General features: G+C 37.8%; 1 protein-coding gene across 4 annotated transcripts; it reads right to left on the bottom strand.

Moving 5' to 3' along the window:
• Nucleotides 1–493: 493 nt before the first annotated feature.
• On the bottom strand, nt 494–22,389 carry LOC117296804 (myophilin-like). Of its 4 annotated transcripts, none has more exons than XM_033779865.1 (5): nt 22,172–22,389; nt 14,973–15,094; nt 14,172–14,241; nt 13,292–13,429; nt 494–1,728 (listed from the first exon to the last, which is right to left on the bottom strand). In XM_033779865.1, the coding sequence occupies exons 1-5, from the start codon at nt 22,226–22,228 to the stop codon at nt 1,534–1,536; spliced, it is 582 nt and encodes a 193-aa protein (XP_033635756.1). In that variant the 5' UTR covers nt 22,229–22,389; the 3' UTR covers nt 494–1,533. The 4 variants fall into 4 exon arrangements, with proteins under 4 accessions (XP_033635756.1, XP_033635758.1, XP_033635757.1 ...); XM_033779867.1 differs by lacking the exon at nt 494–1,728 and adding an exon at nt 3,950–4,975 and having other exon boundaries at nt 22,172–22,388; XM_033779866.1 differs by lacking the exon at nt 494–1,728 and adding an exon at nt 6,878–8,225 and having other exon boundaries at nt 22,172–22,386.
• Nucleotides 22,390–24,930: the final 2,541 nt, after the last annotated feature.

Raw genomic sequence — 24,930 nt, 5'->3', positions numbered from 1 at the left:
TACTGCGATATTGTTTTTATGTGTCTTTTGTAAAGCAAACAAACTTCATGAACGAGCCATAGACTTGTACAAGTCAACGTTGTGTTTCGCGGGACCCTAGTTGAATAATACATGGTTTACAATACACATGGATTCCAATTTCCATGCAAGTGCCAACAAAACTAAGCACCATTAATATCAGCTCCATAGAATGAAGTTCTCGGTGGCTTTTCTGCCTGAACTTTATACCAGTAGTCGTGGATTTTCATAAAAGAGGGAAATCCCCGAAACACTGGGTTGGTTAAGCCATGAATTATTGTTGCCGATGTGTTTCTGTCAAGTGAAGCTGCTTCCATAATACTTGTGAAACAATATTGTGGGCCTTATACGAAAAAAGTATTACTGCAATAATCAGCAATCTACATAAACTCCATGCCTTAAAAATAACAATGATTTCGTGCAAAAAAAATAGACATAAATTCCTTTCAACACATAATGAAAAGTCAAGTAACATCGTCTTTTTTTGAAAGAGCGCAGTGTTTTATTGTAATGCAAAAAGCTAAATACACTTGGCAAAGTATCATAATAAGTAGTGTGATTGGTGTTATGTATCTCAAATTTGACGGGAGTCAGCTTTTTACGTCCACGTCAAGTACATGATAAAGTATTGTGCATGATTTGGAAAACATGCTAAATCTCCCTTACAATATCACAACATTTCCACATAGTATTTCCACAATAATGTAAGAAACCATTTGTTTTTTCAGCTATGTTGAGATGGATTATAGTTTGATATACCACAACGCTATTTTTTAAGAGTTGAGATTCTAAGAGTTAGAGATTGTAGGCGTTAAATGGCTAAAAAAGGTTTAACCTTGATTTTGTAAAAAAAAAAAGAGAACAAAAAAAGGACTGGAATTAATGAGCCAAGAAACAAGAAAAAAATTGTTCCAGACCGAACATAATTATTGAGCAATTTTAGTCAATGAAATGATCTCAAAAGTCTTTTGGGTGCTGTCTTCGATATTATTCAAAAAGAAAATGCCAACAAAATTGAAATATAGCATGGACAATATATAATAGCCAGATAATGGACAATATATAACGGCCAGATATTATCATAACAGCATATGTTTTATAAAATTAAATGGCTTGGCACTAGATACATGTAATGGTAACTTGTTTACTTCTACTACACACTTAGTCATGCATGTTGAAACCACTGTATATATTGACATACTTATAGTAAACCATAGAGTTTCAACCAATTAATATTATGATATCCGAAATGATCAAGTAATAGCCAGCATTGTATGGCAGTGGGTTTTTGGCAGGTAGATAAAAGCATTATTTTGTAACCACCATGTTGGTGATCACAGAGCTTATGACTGAAAGAATTTGTTTTTCTACCAGAAAAAGCATAGCTTCACGTCTGTTTACATGGTCTGAACTGTGGATGATTTTGAATTCTTTACACTTTAATTTGAATAATTAATCAGATTTGGTTGTTTCTTTATACTACGAGCGGACCTCGAATGAACTAAATGCTACAAATCACTCGGTTTTGTTGATGATTTGTCGGGGTGCTCCGAAGCTCTGGCCGGACTGGGATGCCCCCTTGTTGGAGCCCATCTGCAGGGAGTGCATGTATTTCCCGGCGTCCATCTGTTCCTTGGAGAACTCTCTTCTGGTCTGCTCGGACATCTTGGGCCCCAGGATTGGGCCGCTGTAGCTGGGGTCCAGCTGCAACTGATGGAAGAGAAGAACAGCAATGTGTGAAACGGAGGCAGAGACCAGGTCTCTGTTTATAGACCGTTATCATAGTGCAGCCATCTTTAATTTTCTCGCATTCAAATCAATGTAACCAAACCGAGGCTGGAAGGAGAAATAGTCTGTGTTTTTTTTTGTACGATGACTGATAGCATCCATTACTGTGACTGGATACAGGGAACATGACCAAGATTGTGGCAGCATGATAAAGGTCTATAGCGGCAGACCGTGTGGTTGTGGGTGGGAGAAGATAGTGCGGGTCCGGCTTGTGTAGCCTTGGCTATTATTGGTTTCAAACACTAACAAACATCTGTGCTTTGAATTTACATCTCTCACAGAATCTACTGTCAATTATTTTAAACCCCCTTTTTCAAGGAGAGAATCAAATCTGATGTAATTTGTTTTCTCTCACTTATCCCATGCTATCTTTTGCGTAGATATCAATTTTCTGTTAGATTTGTCAATATTGTGCACGATCCGTAGTATTACACGGTCGTTTTGGGGAATACAATAAAACTGCACATCGGTTAGTCCTCTATGGTTAGTCATACTGTGTGGAAGTCAATAGGAGCTACAAGTTTGAAGACCGTGTCAAAATGAAGGCTTTTGGCTGTGACTGCGGCTTACAGTTTGTAAGTTGCCAAAGATGTTCTTTTGAACACAGTCTAAAGAATGGATAAGTTACAAATGTTAGTTGAAACAACATGAAGAAAACAACACATTGGTGTTTAGAGACATCTGTAAAAGAATTGAAATCATAGAGAGGAGGGAAAGATGGTTATGTACAGACAGGAAAACTCACAGATGAAAATATAATAAAAATGGCTGTCGGAAATCTACAGAAATGGAAGACAACACAAGAAAATGAGAATGAAAAGGATAAAGAAGTAGTGTGAGGTTATCGAATGTTAAAGACAATAAATTACAAGGAATAAATCGTGCACAAACAAAAGGATATTGAGAATACTATATTATTAAAACATACTATTGTATGAGAATATTTAACTGAAAGTAAATGCTTGAGCGACAGAGTGAGTACAGACAAGGGAAAGAAGAATAAGAAGAAGAAGAAGAAGAAGACTAATAATGAGAAAACACGAAAAGAAACATGTACACTGCTTGATAAATCTCACCTCAAACGCCTGAAATTTATAACTTTAGTTTGTTTTGTGCTGCTTGCGGTTTCCCCCTTTTCCTTTCAAATTATTATAACCTTTTCCTCGTTTGGCGTCTCCTTTATCCAATGGCACGTGAGTATACAAAGTAAAGGCCCTCTCTCGCATGGTTTAAGTCTAGTTTGGAGAATATTGTACACTGGGTCAACTGACATCAATCATTCAATATTTCGACATAAGAGGACGAGAGTGCTTAAAGCTTTACTGGCCTAATACGGTTTAAAAACTTACTTGGTGAAAAGTAAGATTTGTCAACAGAGGGCGGTGTTTATACTATTTTAGACCAACACTATTAGGTTTCATGTTCGGCGTCGGTTCCTAACTAGTAAACAGTTGGTAAACAATATTTCGAATTAGGAACTCATAAAAATTTGAAAGACCCGGATCTTTGATTCTTCCAGCCCACCAAAACCCAACAATAAAAACAGATTTTCTAAATAAAAAGTGGGCTAAAGCTCACGTGTAGTCTACTTAAAAGTTCGTTTAGTTTTACTTAAATTGTCTTATGATGTATATTACATGCCACTGACCTGAAATAATAAACGTATTAAGAACGTTCTCGTATTCTTCGGAAAGCCAGATTGGTTTATTGCATGTTTAATGTTTAAAACAAAATACCGTGCTTAAACAAATAACGAGACTATCATTTAATACATTTTACCGTTTAGAAGATAATGATTTCAAGTAATTACCAGGCATGTATTCAATCATTTTTTAGAACAATATAAATGAGACTCTGTAGAACTTTCAGACATAATTTTTTAGAACTCATGGTCTTGTCCGAAAACGAAAATTGAGGGCGCCCAATAGATCGATGAAGGAACTTATTTAATCAGCGCATGTGCATAGATTTTAAAGCTTTCGGTTACAACTTCATGATTTATAAAGCCATTTCGATATTTTCTTAGGTGTTTGACAAAACAAAACTTCTTCCTAACTATTTCAGGGGTGGATTTCACAAAGAGTTAGGACGAGTCTATCTCGAGTTAGGAAGAGTTGCTCGTCCTAACTTAGGACTAGCTGTGCGTTTTTGTTATCTCTTAGGACTATAGTCCTAAGTTAGGACTACGGTCCTAACTCTTTGTGAAATCGACCCCAGGAAGAGATAGCAAACGCTTGACTAGCTTGTGTTAACTAGCTAATAGTGTTAATACTTTAGTTTGTGAAGTTACTTTAACTATTCTAGGTACTGAATAATGTTCGAGATTAGAATAATTTTAACCAACTGATCCTGCGTTTCATTCACTGACTATTCTGTAATCATCAGCTAGTAAAAATAAGTAGTAAATTTAAAACTGCGACTCGCTCTACTGCGCTCTTAATCGATGTATAAGATTATTCAACAAATTTGTCCACACAAAAAATAAATGGGGAAAACACCAAAGGTGTACAGACCCCAAGTAATGCAAAAGAAGAAAGACCAGCTGAGAGGGCTTGTGGCCAGTCTAGTAAAGCATGGGGCCAATTGTAAGGGCTTGTGGCCAGTCTAGCAAAGCATGAGGCCAATTGTAAGGGCTTGTGGCCAGTCTAGTAAAGCGTGAGGTCAGCTGAGAGGGCTTGTGGCAAGTCTAGTAAAGCATGAGGCCAGTTGTAAGGGCTTGTGACCAGTCTACTAAAGCATGAGGCCAGTTGTAAGGGCTTGTGGCCAGTCTACTAAAGTATGAGGCCAGTTGTAAGGGCTTGTGGCAAGTCTAGTAAAGCGTGAGGTCAGCTGAGAGGGCTTGTGGCCAGTCTACTAAAGCATGAGGCCAGTTGTAAGGGCTTGTGGCCAGTCTACTAAAGCATGAGGCCAGTTGTAAGGGCTTGTGGCCAGTCTACTAAAGCATGAGGCCAGTTGTAAGGGCTTGTGGCAAGTCTAGTAAAGCATGAGGCCAGTTGTAAGGGCTTGTGGCCAGTCTACTAAAGCATGAGGCCAGTTGTAAGGGCTTGTGGCCAGTCTAGCAAAGCATGAATTTGCCTCTATCCATCTGCTCCTGGCTGAATTCCCTCTTGTGCTCTTCGGAAGGCTTGGGGCCAAGGATTGGGCCCCTGTAGTTGGGGTCCCTCTGCAACTGAGGACGAGGAACGAACGGGAATATTTGTAAGAAACTGTGTAGAGATTTGTTGGGAACGATAGAGTGGTGCCGGGAAACCACGCCCGAGTGAATGCGAGGTCTAATGGAAACCTGAAGTTTCCTTTAAAGAAGATACACAACGCTTATGCAGGCATGTAGTCTTCGTTTTTGAAAGGGCAAGGGCACCAATATATTTCAATATTGGTTAAGGGCACCCTTTGAGGAGCATTTCAAGGGCACCAAGGCAATGACCGGTGGCATGGAGGCACTGAATCACATTTGTTGCCTCCGTGTGAAGTATCAGGCCTGGTTATGGATCTTGACTGGTCTTTACTTAAAATGTACCCATCAGACAATTTTGGTCTTCCAATTAAAATGGCTCTCAGAAGGAGACAATCTGATTCCCATACCACGGTGAAGGTTAGAATAAATTAATAAAGTTTCAGATGGTGCCATTGTCGAGTTCTTTCAAGGGAGGGATGGAGATGGTTGGCAGAGATCTCGTTTGAACTGGCATGTAGTTATGAGTAATCTTGTTGGAGTTTTCTTAAATTTGTCTTAGGCGTGAAATAGAGTTTCAAAGTAAACCGTTGATTGTCAAGTTCGTGCAAATTAATTACGTGGACAACTTCTTCGTGATTGTCAAAGACTTTGTATCCACACTTGACACACTGACTCAAAATACAGTCATGAAATAACAATGATGCAAGCCAACCGCATGTGTATGTTTACAAATAATAGAATCACTAAAAGTCCACTGGTGAACAATAACATGAGTAAGCCGACGAAATAAAACATTCAAACCGTAATAAGTTAAATAAACTGTTTCAAACAACATTATAGGAAATTTGGTTATAAGAAAAGAAGAAGAATCAGAACTAGAAAGGTCTGTAAAGAAAATTACGTGAAGGGAAAAATCATGTTAATTTCAGGAGGTGATATAACGTCAAACAAATCAAATTGGAAAAGAAACAACAAATAAAAAGAGTGATAGGCAAAAGAGGTGATTATTGTTAAACTCTGTAAGAAATGGAATAAGGAAACAAAACCAGATCATTAGTACAAAGTGGGAAAAACATTAACAAACGAAAGAAGAAATTGTATTAAAAAATCATAACTGACATCAGGGAATGAAAAATGATGATAAAGCACGCATTAGAGACAAAAACTCGAAAATTCAACACGTAAAAAAAAGGTAAATACAAACCTTACGGTGATGAAAATGACGGCGTGATTTTATCTAATATTATTATACTTTTGGAAATCCAGTCTACAGTCCTATTAAGGCTTTTGAGTATCACGTTCTGGCTGAGTTGCACTACGGGGGTTACGCTGGAAGATTTCAAGTTTCTGGTAGCAGGCGTCATAACAATGTGCTCTAGTTATTGTTATTACTCTTCTCACCGTTGTTTACACAACAGTTGTTGATCTCGAAGTGGGGATACGCTTTGCAAGTTCTTTATGTCTCAGTACAAGCTTTTGCAAGTACGAGCAGATTGATAAAATCTTCGAAGTTTTGTTGTCGAGATAGTCTTACTTCATATATATATTTTTTAAGGTACATGGATTATATAAGCTATTGAAGGATATTTAAAGTTGCATACAAATTTCTGTCATAATTTAAAGAAGTCTGATTGGCTTACTCCTGTATGCTTATTCGGAAGTAGGACCATAGTGTAGAAAGCTAAGACGAAACTGTACTTTGAACTATAATCTCGTTTCTGCGTGTTACAAGTCGAAATGGGTATTCACGAGGTTTGCTAAAGATCAAGCTTGAGGCTGCATGCCTAAAGCGATGTAAATGAGAGTAAACTTGCACTAGTCGGTTGTGCATTACATTAATTATCTTCATTGTAATAAATACAAAACGTCACAGCTACAAATCCAAAATCTTAAACATCCATTTTAAAAGAGCCGTTTAATTGTTTATTTCGACGAGTGGTATCTACCGTATAGCATAAGCGTTAATAATTTGCATATAATTAGCATATCATATACATAAGCATGCACTTGCCATAAAGAAAATCAAGGAAGTCAATTATTGTATAGTATAGTATACACTGAGGTTGGCATTATTTCAGAAAACGCTGATATAAATCAAAGGGGTAAAGATCTGTTGACAATGAGTATTCAATGGTTCAACCACGCGCTTTCTGTAGAATTTGCATAAATGTTTGTAAATTTACTGCGTGACAGCGTTTGGTAAAAAAGAGCTGCTACTTAATTTCTAATGATGGATCGCGTAGTTTTTTTTTTTTAGCTCTAGGGGTCAAAACACTTTCTTCTTTTTTGATATAAAAAAATGAACAAGTTGATTGCTAATACGAACTCATAAATCAGGCCAAATAATTGAAGGCATGAACGTGTGTATCATATTTTCAAAATGAACTCACATGCGCTAGACATTAATTAAGAATAACATTTCTATTCTTGTTGCTGTTGCTATAATGTATTCTGAATAGATATAAATCGCCTGATTAAGCTACGAAATTAAGTTGATGAACCGATCGGAAGACATTTTTAAAGACAGTTGATGAATGAGGTGCATGCTGGTCTATAGCTAACGATCAAAATTCATCGCTAGATAGACCACGGTACATCCATTTCCACGCAAAAAGCCCGTTTCGTACTTTTCGTACCATTTTGGTGACGCAATAATCAATACGCGCATCCCTACCCAATTGTGACCAAGTAAAATCGCTTTGAACAAAGCATTCGATAGGAAGTATGAACCGGGCTTTATGCGTGGAATGAGGTGTATGCTGGTCTGTCTGGCGGCAATCGGCCGTAAACCGCGTATTTGCGATAATAATTATTTGCATTAAGGTCTTTATGTTGCCCTTCGGTGAATGCTTTCAATAAATTGTGAGTTTTGGATGGTGGTACACCCGCTGAAATGTATCCCACTGTAATTTGTGTGGACCGCCAGTGTATTACAGCTTTTTTAATAATGGAGGCTTAATAAAAAAGTCCGTTTCGAACAGAGTTTTTTTTAAATGTAGACGGATTTGGTTAAATAAGCCTCTTTTTCTACAAGCGGATTTGTTAAGTGACACCCATGCTAGTTCATGATTTGTCGGGGTGCTCCGAAGCTCTGGCCGGCCTGTGAAGCACCCTTGTTGGAGCCCATCTGCAGTGAGTGTACGTGCTTGCCGGCGTCCATCTGTTCCTGTGTGAACTCGCGTTTGTGCTCCGCTGACTGCTTGGGCCCAAGGACGGGACCGTTGTAGCTGGGGTCCATCTGCAGCTGAGAGGTTGAAAATGAAAAGACCACAAAACGTGATAATGGCGAGACGTTTATTAGAGACTGAAAACTTCCAATGATTTGGGTAAAGATTTACAAATTGATGATGTCTAAACTATTTCATCTAAAATGACGAGGAAGTTAAAGGCACTGGGCACTATTGGTAATTACTCAAAATAACTGTTTGTTAGCATAAAAACTTTCTTGGTACTAGCAATGGAGAGCTGTTGATAGTGTAAAACATTGCGAGAAACGCCTCCCTTTGATGAAGTAACGTAGTTTTTGAGAAAGAGGTTATTTCTCACCCAAATAATAAAATACTTCAGCTGAAGCCTTTTGCTATGTATCTGAACTCACACAAAGTAATGCAAAGTAATTTGTTTTCTTCATTATTCTCTTCCATCAATTTGAGCCCAAATGTTCACAGGTTTGTTATTTGATGCATATGTTGGGTTACATCGAGTGAGAAAACTGGTTCTTGATAATTATCAAAGGTGTCCAGTGCCTTTAAACAAACGTTTCAATTGAGGGTTTGTTTGTGGATGATTCTAAAAGTTGCATTTGTGAATTGTATGTTGTATTGATGTAGGTAATGGTAGACGTCGGTCGCCAGCTAAACTAAACAAAAAATCCCAGGCAACACCGATCTTGATCTGAAATAAAAAGACACTTCTCGTAGGAATAAAAAATAAAAAAAGGAATGATTATAATCGGACGACACATACATGGATTATGCTATATATAGCAAAACAGTTATACGTACCCTGTTGGCGTTCTTTGTCTGTCCTTTTGTTTTTTTCGAGCTCAAAATCCAAAGTCATTTTCCGCATCAATTAAGCTGATACTGTGTACTAACTTTAACGTTGTCATAATTTCACCATTATAAGACCTACTTGCCCACTATGTTTGTTCAGATAAACTGGTAACCATTTTTGAGGCTCGTTTTGGCCTACGCAATGTTCGGAAACCAACTCCAGACTTGTTTTGGAACAAAGTCTGGTACCACAAATTCGTTTATTAGGACTCGGACGTTGTGAACGTTGGAGTATCAGACCAAATGGTGCATATTATTGTCACACTATCACGTATGGTGGACATGGGGTCCAAAGCCGTTTTTGTAATGTCGAATTACTTTAACATAATGGTAGCCTGCAGTTGGCTCACATTCAGTCACTTGCCGATTTGCCACATCAGAAACTCACATAAATTCGTGCAAATAATTTTGATCCAGAATAGCTTCACACCATTCGCATTAATTAATCAACGCGACATTAGTTATTAATAATATAATTTGGTAATTCTTTTGACCCAATTCACCTGACGTCATCATCACAACTTAAAATCTTGGTCGCGCCATTTTGGGAGCCGATATCCCCATGTACCATTAGGCAGGGTGGCGTTTTCACGCTCACCATACTTTTAAAGTGTGAATTTAACACCCAAAATGGCATGCTTGAGTAATCAGAAGTCGCATGTGACGTTGGTGCAAGGGGTCAGTACATATCTTCTGCCATTTTAAAAAGCAAACTGGTGCAAACTTTGAAATAAATTGATTGCCCATTTATTAATCATTTCGTGTTCGTGTTTTGGGGTAAAGAGATCTTTAACATGGTGTTACTGCTATACCCTTTGTTTTGCATACTTACCATGCAGTTTGACTTTGTTATAATGGCCAACTTTTCCCATTTATTTCTGAACATAACTTCAATTTTGTCACTAAAATATCAATGATCCCGACACATCTTACACACCACGAGTCAGAATTTACCCGGACTCCATGCTTTAGGGGCCTGACCCATTTTCGGCCCAGGCTGACTTAGAAAGTGGTTTAAAAGAATAGATTTTAATCCAGATTCACGGTGACATTTTGACCCATTTCTGGGTAATTCTGACTAAAATTCCGGGTCCTCTTGACTCAGAAATGGTTCAGCCCCCCTCGGGACCCTGGTTTACTCTGACCGAAACTTCTCTGATGAATGAACATAATGTATTTATACAAAACAAGTTTTTTTTTAAGAGCGATTTATTTTTATTGCTAGCAAAAAACAAGACAGATTACTACAGCGTGTTACATAAGGTTTTTTTCTCCCAATGCATTAGCGTTCACAGTTAGAGCATAATCATATACAAAGGCATGCATTTGTTTGGTTTCATTATAAAGAACAACACATTTTTATAATATATCTTTTTTTGACAGAGTAAAGCACTTGGAGTGTTACATAGTATTAATTTTGTCCATTATTATACGTCCGACTATTTATAAAAGTCAGTGAAGAATAAGTTGTTATTCAATAACTATGGGAAAATGAAAAACAACAGATTTTCTCAAAGAGACAATAAATTCGTGCTTTTTTAAAGACATGCTAAGTTAGATTACCTTGTCATCAGTCTATAAGTAATTATGAAAATTCTACAAAGCTCACCGGTTCCATTGAAGCCAATATTTAGATATTTATATTCTATATTATTAACTATTACAAATACTTTTAGAGGTACAATCCATATAATATTGCTTTTATAAAATGTGTGTTTTCGATACAACTTCTATTTTTTTCCTGGAGTCAAAAACTGTGATATCGTCGCAGGAAACTTGACTGTCTCACTCCATATTAGATTTCTTTATTTGAGTTGAACATGTTCCCTGCTTTTGTTCGTGCATTCAAACATTTAGTGCAATATCAAACAATCAAAATTAACAAAACCAATCATTCGATTTGGTACTTGAAAATCATGCTAAACAGTAACAGACGTGTGCATACGTCTTTGTAAACATGTTGTTGTTGTTGTTGTTGAGGAGATAAGCTGTTTTGTTTGTAACACAGAATTTCATCATAACCCTGGCAGTGACAGTTTTGTGTTTGTACAAAAATGCTTAAGACACAATTTTACATGCAATTGCATAGTCAAATTATTCAAGGATAACTCGATAAGGAGATTGGCTGGTTCTTCATGCCCTCATGAATAATTCATTTGGATTCGCCCATTATATCACAGGGTTGTTTTGGTTTTGTTCTCATGTTGCATGTCTGCTGTTTATACCGCCACACGCAGTTTGTTTCTACAACTTGGATAAGTACAAGTTAGATTTCTATAACACCATATTAGTTCTACGTCGTCCTATATAAGTTCCCGCCCGAAGAAATCATAATCATAAATTAAAGAAGAGATAGAAAATAATTAAACGAAACATATATTTAGCCCGATGTTAGCAAGTTTTTAAAAACTTAAAAACTGATAATATTAATATTACAGAGCGAAATGTGTCTAGTCATCTGTCTTGTTGATAATTTGCCGGGGCGCACCGAAGTTCTGCCCGGCCTGGGAGGCGCCCTTGTTGGAGCCCATCTGAAGGGAGTGCATGTGTTTACCAGCGTCCATCTGCTCCTGTGTGAAATGTCTTTTGTTTTCGGCTGACTGTTTGGGACCCAAAATTGGGCCAGTGTAGTTGGGGTCCATTTGCAACTGAAAAGTAACAGGGGGGAAATGAACGGAAGAAAAATTTGCAAAGTTAGGTATTTGTCCCCCTTTCTGGCTTCTCCGTTAGTATGAGTGTACGATGGAGGTGGAAGAAACATGAACAGATAGAAATGAGCACAATATCCGGTAGAAATGAGTGGTCATGGATGAAGAGAAGATTAGAGATGAAATTAGGAGCGAAGGATTGGTATGGAAACACGTGTGGTGCTTAGACACGGTGGACACAAAACAGAGATGTGAAGCCCTTGATGGGCCGGGCATAGGGTGACCTTTGAATAGATTGTAAGGGGGCATTTCCCCCGCCCTTTATTATAGATTCAATAGAATAATGATGAAAGGTTTGATCTGTTTAATTAGGAATAATCAATTTGAAAGTTCCATTAGCGCACGTTTTCCAAACTGTTGCTGACATTACGCCACATATGTTGGAACATTTTGGAAAAAGTAAAAAAATAAAAATTAAAAAATACTTAGTTTAAAAATCTTGGGTTAAATCTCAAACAATATTGGGCGTGGAAGCGAGGTGACGTGTACGCAAAGGCTAATTTGATTGTATCCAATGGAACCGGCTGAAATTGAAGACATTTCTTTTACAAAGACAAAAAACAAACATGATGAAGGTGAGGCTAACATCTGAAAACAACGAAGTGAGAGAGGTTTAAAGGAAGAAATAGTGACACATTGTGCAGACGTTGATATCTGAAAAGAATGGAAAGGTGGAAGAGGACAACTGAGTTAAAGACGAGATGGAAAGAAAGTGAAAAGGAGAAGCATTGAGATAATATATACGACAATAATAGTTTAAGCTGATGATATAGTTGGTCAGGATCTTTGTATTATTGTTTTGTTTACCACTTCTATAATTATGTAGTTTTTCATCACAGCATATTTTTAAGCTGCAAATGAAATAATATTTCACTACAAACAAAGATCTCCCTCCAAACACATGCATTGAAACATAAGGTCAGGCTTGACCCAAAATGAGTCAGTCCTAAACCCTGCATTACACTCAACACACCTTCTTGACCCATCAAGAGGTCAAGATGGGTGTTACTTACAGGTGCTGGCTTATAATTCACCTTACTAGCCCCGCGTCCATATGCGTTAAATCCATGGTTGGGTCGGGGTCAAACTGACCCTGGTAAGAACTGACTCTAATAACTTGTCCATGAAATTGACACATGTACGTTTTTGCAGGGCAGAAACAGTGCCTAACCTTACTGCCTAGTCATTCATATCAACACATGGAAAGTTTTCCCAAACAAGCTTAGCTGTCAACAAACTACTTAGCAAAAACGGGACACCAACTTGTTGCTGTTTGCAACAGGCCTGCCAAGATCTAACTCTCTATCGAATGGAGTCAACTGTTCTTTGTAATATTCTTCCAAATATGTCTTGTCAGGTTCAGAGGTTTTCAACACCCCTTGTTATGCCAATCAAACTCTTTGTATAATACTGGGGAGCCAGTATCGCTAGAGTGGAAGCTACATGTATGTGTGTATAATCCCTGGGTTACACCCACACTCCAGGGGTGTTTAGAAAATGAAACAACCCTTTTCTAATCAGAGATTTTAAAAGTTTTGTTTGCTTACTCTGCGACCAATAGCGTAGATGCACTGCGTGAACTGGCAGACGTTCTTTGCCTCGAACAGGTCGTTCACCTGGAAAAGTTCTTGCTCCTTAAGACCAAACTTTTTGCATCCGTCGATGAAAGACTCCACGTTTGCCCTCTGTGATATATAAAAACAGGTGTGAGTTCATTGACTGTGGTTTTCACCCATATACCGATATGTGTTAGCACTGTATACTCAATACTTTCCCGAGTCCTGTGAACAAAAACCATCACAGGCATATTACTCGGTTGGGATACGAACCCACAACCCTTGCAATTCTAGAGCAGTGTCTTACCAACTCGACCACCGAGATTTCCCGGTACCTAGAGGCAGTTCGAATCCTATGTTTTGGCAGCGGGTACCGCAACGGCATTATATGTGAGTTCAATAGTTAGTGCACACAAAAACAAAATGTAGATGATGTTTGCGGTAATACCATGTAATGTTAATCTCTGATTGAGTTGGGATTGTCAGAACCACAAATACCTACTAAAACCTTTAATTCAACATGTTATACTTAATGTTTAGAACTTCTGTGTGTTCAAATGCGTTAGTTTCAGAAACAGACATCACAATGTTTTTCTTAGGACTAATACTATGGAGAAACAATTTGTTGTGGCTTTTTTGAGCCCAGCTTATTTTTAAAGCAAAATAAATCCGGCAAATATGTTCCCCTTTCAAGTGTCATTATTGTTGAAATGGCGTAGATGAATGGTGATAAAAGTGGGAAGGTTAAGGTTGATGAGCGATTTATGTCGGCAAGCCGATTGACTTTAACATTGTACTCAAGTGAGCACCGCGTAAGTGCAGCCTCTTGACGGAATGTGCAAATCATTTTTATACACTACTCTCGGCGTACCATTTTGAATGTAGAGTTTCCTGGGTCGTATTTCACTTTGCAGCCATCGTCTAGAAGACCGTTTATTAATCTAGAAAGAGACAGGGAGAAAGTAAGAGTGATTTAGTAGATGTTAAAAGTAGGAGTGTGTTAGAAAGAAGGGGTACTCAAACACAAAATAACAACATTGTTGGGCATTTACACTTACTACCAAAACCGAGGTGTTAAAATTGGCACCATTGGTGTTGTCAGTCAGTTGTCACATAACAATTCCAAAGAGAGAATCAAAATAAGTATCATGGAATGCAAAAACAACACCAATGCAATTCTGTAGGCAGAAATGAGTGTTATGTTAATACACTGTGGTGTAAATGTTTGTGCTATAGGTATGTTGGACTACGTTTGAATGTATGAAACCTACTCCTTTTACATAGCACCATGTAATGGTTTACAAGGTGCTGTGGCGCAAAATGCAGCCAATCAAACCAGGAACACCGGGGCGACCCCCCCCCCTTTTGGATAAGTACACTTGGTTCTTTAACATGCGTTAACACAACACACGGGACCAACGGCTTTACGTCCCACCCGAATGACGAAGCAATGGTTAAGTGTCTTGCCTAAGGACACAAGTGTCACGACCGGGACTCTCACACTCTGCTGATCAGAAACACCACTGAGAGTAGTACCAAATCACTACCAACTCCCTTGAACTGACACACATGTGAGCTAACTTGTATGTCATATTCTGTCTATAATCATAATAGTCTTTGCTCTAGGTGATAAAGGGAGGTCCAAGGGATGTCAAAAGCTCTTGTCACTTACTTGCAGAGGACCTTTCCGTCTTTAAGACCCTCGGGGTGTTCCATGTCGAAGTCTTCGTGTGTCATTTCTTTGATGAATCTGAGCATTTCAGCCTCCTGTTCGTGGTCTCTCTTGCCCTCAAGCTGTTATGTAGAATGGTAGAGAAGAAAACAAAGAAGAACAAGAAAACATTATAAGAAAGGTTAATATCGTTTGCGTCACTGCCTTATTTCTAGCGTGGGTTTTGTACCACTTCGATGTTCAGTGTTGGTCATAATAGGTGTCACTGACAAAGAGCGGGAAACGGAAATACCAACTACGAAAAGAAAAGCCACAAATAGTTGGTTTCTTATTCAAAACAAATTTAAACACAATATTCTCCATCTTAAAGCATACCTATCATAAATTGTATCTCGCTATATAGAAAGTTTCATTAGAAGAGATGAACGGGACCACATTTCCATCAACTATAAACTTAAGCATTATTTTGAAAGTTTGCATTCGTGTCACAACGAATTTCGCTGCGTCAGGTTTATGTTTTTGTTTTATAGAAAACATTATAGCTTTAAATTAACCAATCAAGGAGTTGGTTAAATGCTTAAGGAATAAGACATTTGTACCAATATTTGGACGCCAGCCAGAAGACTGTGGTATACCGGTGGCAAGATAGTTTGTCTATATTTGGCTCGGCTCCGAAGTCAGCCATCAGACCCAGGCATCATCTACACCGCACGGCATGCTTGCACTGCCGATCGACGGCGGCCTGCATGGAACGCCGTGCCCGAATGCCTTGCATAACGATCCTGAAGGTTTTGGGATATCGATATGGCGAGGTACTAATTCTCAATGGATTATAGCGTGTTTAATGTCACCCTTTGCGAATGTATCGGTGATGTTCTAGTCAGGGCTTCGTTTTATGTCTCAATGTCAACTTTAAAAAATCTTGAAATCATTAAAGTCTATCCTCATTTTGTCGTCTTAGGTGCAATTTTGTCAAAACCAAAACTAGTTTATCCCGCTCTAAGACAGCGTACAGTACGAAAACTCAAGTAATTACCATAACAATATACTATACTGGCTCAATTGAGTGCTTTTTCTTTTACTTTACGGTATCGTTTTTCGTAGCCACAATGCATTATTGAATCGATGATGTTATCGTGAATCTATTTTGAAAGTTAAACTTTGTTTATTTTACAGATCAAATGTTTCGATAAAGAGATAAAGACGTGTACTGAGTTTTATATATTGAAGTATACCAGCGCTGTTTTGAGACCCATATCTCAAAGATAGTGGACACTATTGGTAATTACTCAAAATAATTATTAGCATAAAACCTCACTTTGTAACAAGTAATGGGGAGGGGTTGATATGAGAAACGGCTCCCTCTGAAGACACGTAGTTTTCGAGAAGGGAGTAATATTTGTCATGAATTTGACGGCGAGACCTCAGATTTAGAATTTGAGGTCCGAAATCAAGCATCTGAAAGCACACAACTTCGAGTGACAAGGACGGTGTTTCCTTTATAGTTATCTCGCAACTCATACAACCAATCGAGCTCAAATTTTCACAGAAGGTTTGTTATTTTATGCATATGTTGAAATACACCAGGTGAAAAAACTGGTATTTGACAATTACCAATAGTGTCAAGTGTTTTTAAAAGTTGCAATAAATCAACGCATTGTTCTGTTGCTGAAGTTTTTTTTTTTTAGTTTATGTGATTCGGGAAAGTGGACTCGAAAATCTTGGTGTGTATTATCAATAGACTCCTAGCATTGGCCGCCATTGCTGAGCGTAAAACTCCCATCCAATGAGCTAGGTATTCATAGACCCAAGAGAGGGCGTTGTCTGTTTGTTGTGACGTCACGAGCAAGGCGTCTAAAACAATGCAATTTAACACCTTAAAGGGTTCGTGTACATCGATGAAAGCTCTGGTAATAATTGATAGTCATTATGTCGCCATCACTCAGCATTATAAATACATATTTCTTTCACAGTCAGTAAAAAAAAAAAACCTCTATAAATCAAAATGTCTATAAATCAAAAAGGAGCTGCATTTTTTGTTTATCTTACACTTCCCGGTGATTTAATTGCACGATCATAGGCTGACGTGGAATGCAGTCATAATTTTTTGACAACTGAACAAATCTTTTAAAGTAATTCAAATAGATATGTAATGATAAAACAAACGAGAGTTTTGTTACAGCTAGAGCCGCTTAGGCCTATGTTTTAGTTTTGCATCTGTTATTTTTTAACCAAGTATTGTATCACTCTTTCACCAATCATGCAAACTTGAAACTCGTGCCCAATTTCATAGAGCTGCTTAAGCAGAAGTTATTGCTTTAACAATTATGCTAAGCAACACTAAGCAGGAAACCAGTCATATATGCTACACGTGAAATGGTATTTTTGCTGGTAACCTTGCTCTCGTCAGCATAATTTCGTTGTGCTTAGCAGGTTTTTCTAGTAAATTTCAAGCGCATTGCGGTAATAAATGACGACAGCACATCTTTCATTATGTACCTATTAGTTAGTACTTAAGCCAGTTGGACGACATGTGCACAACACATCAAGCTGGTTCCGTTGCGTCTGGAACATTTTTGGCAGTCCTCGGCGAAAATAAGCATAACTAATTGAATGAAAAATAAAACAAGCCTAGAGTTGATGATTATTATTTTTTTTCTCGAGTGATTTTGATGTTGGATAGGGACTTGCACATTTTTAACAATCTAAAATTATACACTATATAATTAACATTCCATTAACAAAAATTTGTTCCAAATGCTACTAATATTTTTTTTGAGAACTGTCACCACAAAAGGGTAACTTTCTACAAGCGACAATATTTTTTTGGATTTGGTTGGGGTGCTTAATTGAGACTGTTCAGTTTGGTTTTAGTCTTCAGACAGGCGTAACCCTAATCATTCTGTGCAACAAGATGCACCAAATGGATATAGTTGAATCTGTTGCATTTGGCAACTCAGATGAAATTGATGCATTCAACAGTCAGGTGCCTTCAGGTGTTGCATTTTGTAATATTTGGCAGTTAACTTTGTTGCAGTTTGCAGAGTTCATATCATGGTCCCTCATTAGCTATGTCACCACTACATGTAAATGTGCATACTGTAGCTGAGAGACCCTCTATATATAAGGGACCCTGGCTAAAGTTGGAGCCCACAAACCGAAGCGCCCGATGATGTGACCAACCCAGCTTAGGAGTTCGCTAAGTAAATTATGATGTGTAGTTGCTAAGCAAACATAGTCAAACCAGCCACCACACGACTGTTGTAGAAGAAAACCGTAATGTGGTTGCGATGTGGTTTAAGAGTGGAAACATGGCCGCGCTTTTGCCTTCAGCAGTCGACTTTATCTATAAGTGTTGGGTATGATCGCAAGCTGAGATGGACGATTGTAGTTTTATGGCTAAAAATGGCATTTGTGGTGTAGCATCATCATCGGGGACTAGAGACCGGCCTCCATTCCAAAGATTCCATCTCTCGGATGACAGCCGAGAGGTGACGACCAGCAGGGAATCTTCGCAATGGTGTCTTCGCTATGCCACAGAACCCGGGTAGGAATTCGACTCCTGTAACCTTAGCGGGATGGTAGTGAAGAACAAAATATTATGTGGACAGACAGCAACCCTGGTTCGTCGACTACTAAACGCCTCCAATAATGCGAACAGTGTCTCCTTCTAAGACGCTACGTGACAGTCTGAAACATTCCTTCATTTCGCTGAGTCTGGTTTCGCGGCACGTACACATTATTCGAGGTATACAAATTGCTATACGATAGACCTAATTAAGACGTATGTATGTTTTATCTACCAACGCCAGATCACAGTACGTGTAATTAAAATATGCTACATCATTTCATACTCTTCGATAGTAGTTACGGATTTTTTTCGTCACTCGTTTTGTTTGGGCAGAGCAAAGGTGTTATCCACGACAAACCGTTACGGAATGATTACCTAAAATGGTAGATCCCCACAGCAAACCCGAATTAATTTTTGTTTGTGAATTATGCCGTGAATTCAGGTCTCTTGACACACACAATCACTAGGTTTAGCATGATAAATTTGCTGAGGTAACAGGTCATGGACGTGTGGTATTGCGATTCAACGGCAAGCCAACAATTTTCGAGAAACTTCAGGTTTTGTGGAGTTTCTTGTCGGATCAAAATTTATTGTACCGGTGTCATAAGGGATTTTGTCTCTCGGTTTGTGTACCCCCCCCCCCCCATCTACGTCACATGGGTTGAAGGAAGTTGAGTCAAAAGAGGGCGCTATTGGACGAACTTTCTTCCTAATTTATCGGTTGAACATTGAGTAATAGGCCCGAAATAAAAAGATGGCGTTGAAAGTTTATATGAGGATTTCTATACATAAAAAAGCATAATAAAAATCTTCGGCTATTAAAGGCATCTAAGCCGTCGAACCCTGTGCCCGGAACCAGACTGGTTCATATCGCGCGCAATACTCATACTGTAAACTCTTTATATACGTTATAGACCTTATGCATTGACGTCATCCAGCGGCCATCTTAGTGGAAAAACGGTGACGAAACAATCAAAACGCACAGATTTGTACGCGCGGCGCACAGGATTGGCCAATGAACAACCTCCTTTTGACCTCTAGGTGAGGACGCCCTACTGAAATGACGTCATGTGCATAAGGTCTATTATGAACTGATGATGATATGGTATCATTCTCCACGCACCAGTGCCCTAAGGATAGGTTTGCATCGCACATTAGACCGTTGATAATGTACTTGTATGCTTTGATTAATTATGAAATCACGGCTGAGCACGTGAGAGGCAGGGTTGAGTTTAGATGTGCAACAGATGAGCATTTAATCCGTAGATATATATTTTTTTTCACTGGAGGGGGAAATTTATTCAAGTTTCTTCAATGTACAAAGCTACACAAACTACTGGTACAACCAACTACTTATAGAACGATACTAAGAGAGAAATGGCAAATTGCAAAAACAGGAAGTATGATGATTATGCAAGGCATTTAGTTGGTACATAGCAATACAAAAGGCTCCCATTTGGTTTTGAACTTATCTTGAAAAAACAAAAAAAATACGCACGTCATACTGTAACAATGTCAAGAATTTACAGCTAATTGGACACTGATTTTGTTTCCAACTGTTGTTTCCCAGTTTAATTTCACTGTCAGAAATGTATTTTGTTGGGCTCAAAACTATTTATGTGTTCTCAGAAACAAAACCAATTGAACAAAAGTCAACAATGTGCTTTCATGCCGAGGTGAAAGAATGTGTTGCTCCTGACCATTTTGGGCAGGAAGGTAACGCTCCCTTGCCAACCCGGAACGCTTCCAAGTGATCTTGTCCCGTAAATGGATACGCCTATATCAGTTCAACCATTGATGCTTACCTAACCATTTTTGTTTAAATAGCCTCTGAAAAGCCGTCATTTAGACCATTTAGACCAAGTCAATAGTTTTAAGTATAGGTGCCTATCAAGGTGCCTATTTTTTATGATAATGAAATCTAGCCACTATACGTTTAGATTGACCCGGGTAGGTTTACGTTTCGCGTTACCAGTGAAAATTCCTCTACACACGCAAATGAACTTCACTCCCCTATGATACAATTATACTGTCACTACCAGCGGGTCTTGTTTGGTTTCGGACCTGAATTCAGAGGCGTGATTTGTTTGGGCGCGCCAGGGGTTCCTGAGTGAGCTAGCCGTTGGTATGGGTTGGATGCTGTTATGATTGTAAGGTATACGCTGTTGCCGAATGAAGCCCCATAAAGGAATTGATATTTCTTTTCATTAAAACAAGCATTAACTGTATTCATTACCGTGTGAATAGATAGCGTTGTACTGTAGAGCCGATAAGTCTGGTGCCTTTTTAAAGTCTATTTCCTGAAATGTTTTGTATTGTTTTAATTTGTTATTGGGATTTTCCAATAACCTTTTAGTTGATTTGATGTGAATTTATACACAATTCAATGTATTTTTGTATCTTCAAATATATCTAAAACCAAGATATTAATTGAAAATTGAAACAGGTACTACATGAAAATTAACCAAACAAAATGAAAATAAGTCCCACCTATCTAAGCTTGATATTGCAATTAAAATAATTTCTGGTAAAAGAGCACATCTGCGTAGATTATCCCGAACAAATTAAATTCTGAACTTCTAAAACAAGTGCAACATCTGTCAAAAATATCTTCTGATGTTGATAAGAATTCGGAGTTGATTTGTCTGGCAGTCCCTTGATGAGCAGTGCGTGAGGCACCGTGAAAACAAATAAGGGAGCATTTTGTCTTGCGAGGTATGCCTGGAATGTTCGCCGTGGCTAACTGGGGGGGGGGGGGGGGGGTACACGGGTACTTCGACAGACCGCGTAGGGATTGATGGCTAAATATAAATAAGCCTTCAGATATGACTTCTATTTTGTTATTCTGTTGTGTAATAAATTACAGTGAGGTAAATAAAACAGTGATTACAATTTGTTTAATTGCAGTGGTAAGGTATCATGTCAGGTATAGTTTATGGGTATATTGTTGTGTACAGTTACATAATTCCCATCCTCTAGTTTCCATTATACAGCCAGAGCATATTTTCTTCAGATTTCGGTCGCTTCATTTTAGTATAAAAACACACAAAAGACCCAGTGTGGTTAATTACTTGATAAATAACAATTAGTTAATATAAAAACATTGTTGTCTTGGATGCTGTGCACATAAGTCTTATTTTAGTTACGGTAGCAATCTAATAGTTATTGTGATGGTCCTAAAAAAAAACATTTTAAAACTCTATTTTGAAAACATTTCAGAGAGAAATCTTCTCTTGAGAATTTGTACAGGTTTTAATTTTATAATCGGTAAGCTCGATGAGTTTAAAACAATTATTAAATTCACAATCCTATAACTAAAAAATAATATACAATATCGTGTCTATGTAAAGTTATAAGCGTCAAATCAAACTGTGTGCTTGCAGCACCCATCGTAAAAAAATACCACTGAATTTTTGATTTTTTTTTAAACTGTGATTTTGTGCTGTGAATAATTTGTAAAATTAAGAACTTTGCCACATTTTTTCAATGCAGAGTAATGGGGATATATGTTCAAGGCCGGAACCGTGTTTTAAGTTTACAACTGCTGTATTGTTTAAAAATACATTAGGCCTACACATCTTATCAAAGCACGATAACTAAAATAAAATAAACATGGATAGATACTTGCCTTCTTCTTGATGTGGGCTGACATACCATAGCTGGGACCTTGGTTTGCTTGAGACATGATGAAGTTTGGATGTGGAGTTACTCTGTGCTTTCACTAAAGAATCCGAAAGACAGTAATGTTCCGGTGAAGACGTTCCGAGGTGCTGAAACCGACGGCAAGTGAGGACGATCAAAACCAGAACTCGACAGAAGTATAACCCGAAAGACGCAGATGGTTTCTTCAACCCTGAACGGAAATATTTTTAAGGAGTTTGGAATCGTCACGCTGATTGGTCAGAGCTCTGCATACTTTGTCTAATTAGCGCGCGGAGCGCCGTGAGTGGCCGAGTGAGGCTCGTGTGGGCGGGGACACAACCCAATATGGTAATCGGTATGTGTGATTGACAGGACGAGCCCGGGTGTAATTTTACTACGGTGATGTCAGCGTGGCAGGCATTTTGTCTCGGCGGTATGTCGCGGGGATAGCCAGCGATGACTTCCACTTAAGGACATGGCCGTGGGACGAGACAGTTGTGGTTTACTATAGAAGGGGATTGATATGCGGGTTGGAGATTCTCCTCGCTGAAAGATGATGGATTGCTTTGAGACACTACAGTTTATTTGTTAATATGGTATCTAGAAACTTCCATTGCATTTAAGAAAGGAAAAGGCTGGCCATGGTCTGTATGACCTTTTTCCATGAACCCACCACCATGAAAATGTTAACGAGGTATTTCCAGAACCGTATATCTTCAATTTGTGGGTTTACGCATTAGGTAATAATTGTCCTTAATTGCAAACACTCGCCTACAAAACTTGTCAATGCTGAATGTCGGCAACGATTAGTGCATACATTTCTTATTGAAGATGTGTGAATGAAAGGTCAGATTTAGGTATAATTGCCAGACACCTTAATGTAGATTTCTTAGGTGCGTGACCTTGCTTGGAAAACAAATGTAACTGTTTGTGTGGTAATGATGTATGCCTGCCATACCCTACGTCTCTCACAGCCAACCTCTAGATTTTGTCCGGTGATAAGGAAAACAATAAATATCTACAAATGTACAAATGCTTTACGTCCTTTTCTTGAAATCAACTTCATGCCACATGAGAGGGATATGTCTCCCCCTATAGCCCTATATAGGACCCTTCCCTTCCTCTGTGCTGTACTCTAAATCTCCCCCATTGTGGTCCACTGCAGCAGTATTTGTGTGTAGTCAAATTAGGCATAACTCGAGTGACAGTCGTCCTTGGACTTCTATTTCTGTTCAATCAATTAATTTTGTTACATTGTTGAGGTTCTGAAAGTGCAGAGCCCACGTCAATTTGTTTTATCTATTTTTAAAACCGAGCTTGTAGATTAGATTTTATTATTTGTGAATCATATATACCTTTATGAAACGCGAAGTTCATAACATTATGACTGAGGCTTTCTGTGTTTTGCTGTAAAAACTCCAAATGCGCACATTATAAAAATTAAATTGAGGAAGACTACATAAAATATACAACTGCCCACTCAAATCTCGTAGTTTGCACCTCCTCATAAAATTTGTAAGCCTTGAGAGAAGGTGACAAGCAATACAACATTTTTTATTAGTTTTTATTTTTTTTATTTTTTTTTCTCTTGATGTGGAGTTATATTACTCCGTTTATTCAACATTCATCAGCAAAGGCATACATCAAATAAACACACTATCAAAAGACATTCCGGTAAATACTTATAATATATAACAGGCACAGTAAGTAACAGAAGCTCAGAAAATAACAATAATAATAACAATAACAATAACAATAACAATAAACAAAATAATTAAATAGTTAAATGTATACCTCTATTATATATACAAATATCTACAATTTAGCGTGACTCGGGAATCACGTGGTTCGGGAAAAAACAATACTGACCAAAAAAAAAAAAAAAAAAAAATAGAAAAACATGTTACATATGGGACAAAGGAAATAACTTGGCCCTTGGTAAAACGGGCAATTAGTATTTAAAACTGACTTCGTCCTTAGTGGTGAAACACAAAGCATTGTTTCTAGTATAGCAATTTTTGAATGATTCTGGTTTTAACCTGTTCTTTTCCATTCGAAGAAAATATTTCAAAGATAACTTTAACTGTGAGATGATGTCGATTTATTTATTTATTAATATTTTATTTTATTTGTTATTAGTTTTTATTTTATTTTATTTATTTATTTTTATTTTCTTTATTTATTATTTTTATTTTAATTTTATTTATTATTTATTATTATTAATATTGTTAATTTTATTTTATTTATTTATTTATTTATTTATTTATTTATTTATTTATTTATTTATTTATTTATTTATTTATTTATTTATTTTTTTTTTTTTTGGGGGGGGGGGGGCGGGGACAGCTGACTGTTTTGTGTTTTTGTTGGTCGCTGCCGGTCGAGTCATTAGTATTTGTTTCAACTGCAACATGTCGAGAGTTATGTGCGGTATGAAGGCTGGTTTCGGTTTATGGCGAAGGGGCTATCCCACCATGTGTAGGTAACGTTAGTATCTTCTTTCATACTCGTCCTACATATTTTAGTTATGAAGGGGAGAACGTTGTCTTATAATGGCTATGACGCAGGAATGATACTTTCACTAAAGGGACCGGGGACTTCTCGTATATAGTATAAGACAAGTTTGGTCGCAACAAATCGAATGGCCTAGCTCACTTGCGTATTAAACCTCGTTCCCCTTAAATGTCTGGTTTTTCTCCAGCGTTCATTCAAGATAAGTAGACTAGGCTAGTATTTTAAGACCAA

Source organism: Asterias rubens, chromosome 11 (genome assembly GCF_902459465.1).
Source record: "Asterias rubens chromosome 11, eAstRub1.3, whole genome shotgun sequence".
Taxonomy (NCBI): domain Eukaryota; kingdom Metazoa; phylum Echinodermata; class Asteroidea; order Forcipulatida; family Asteriidae; genus Asterias; species Asterias rubens.
The sequence above is the reverse complement of the archived record's forward strand: the minus strand, read 5'-3'. Positions and strand labels throughout refer to the sequence as shown.

What these genes read in the sequence shown, in the direction of transcription:
- LOC117296804 (XM_033779862.1), bottom strand. Translation starts at nt 22,228, where the DNA reads ATGTCTCAAGCAAACCAAGGTCCCAGCTATGGTATGTCAGCCCACATC. An exon ending in GACGGAAAGGTCCTCTGCAA is followed by an intron (nt 14,242 to 14,972) that starts GTAAGTGACAAG and finishes GTCTCTTTCTAG; the next exon opens with ATTAATAAACGGTCTTCTAG. An exon ending in TCTACGCTATTGGTCGCAGA is followed by an intron (nt 11,685 to 13,291) that starts GTAAGCAAACAA and finishes GTTACTTTTCAG; the next exon opens with TTGCAAATGGACCCCAACTA.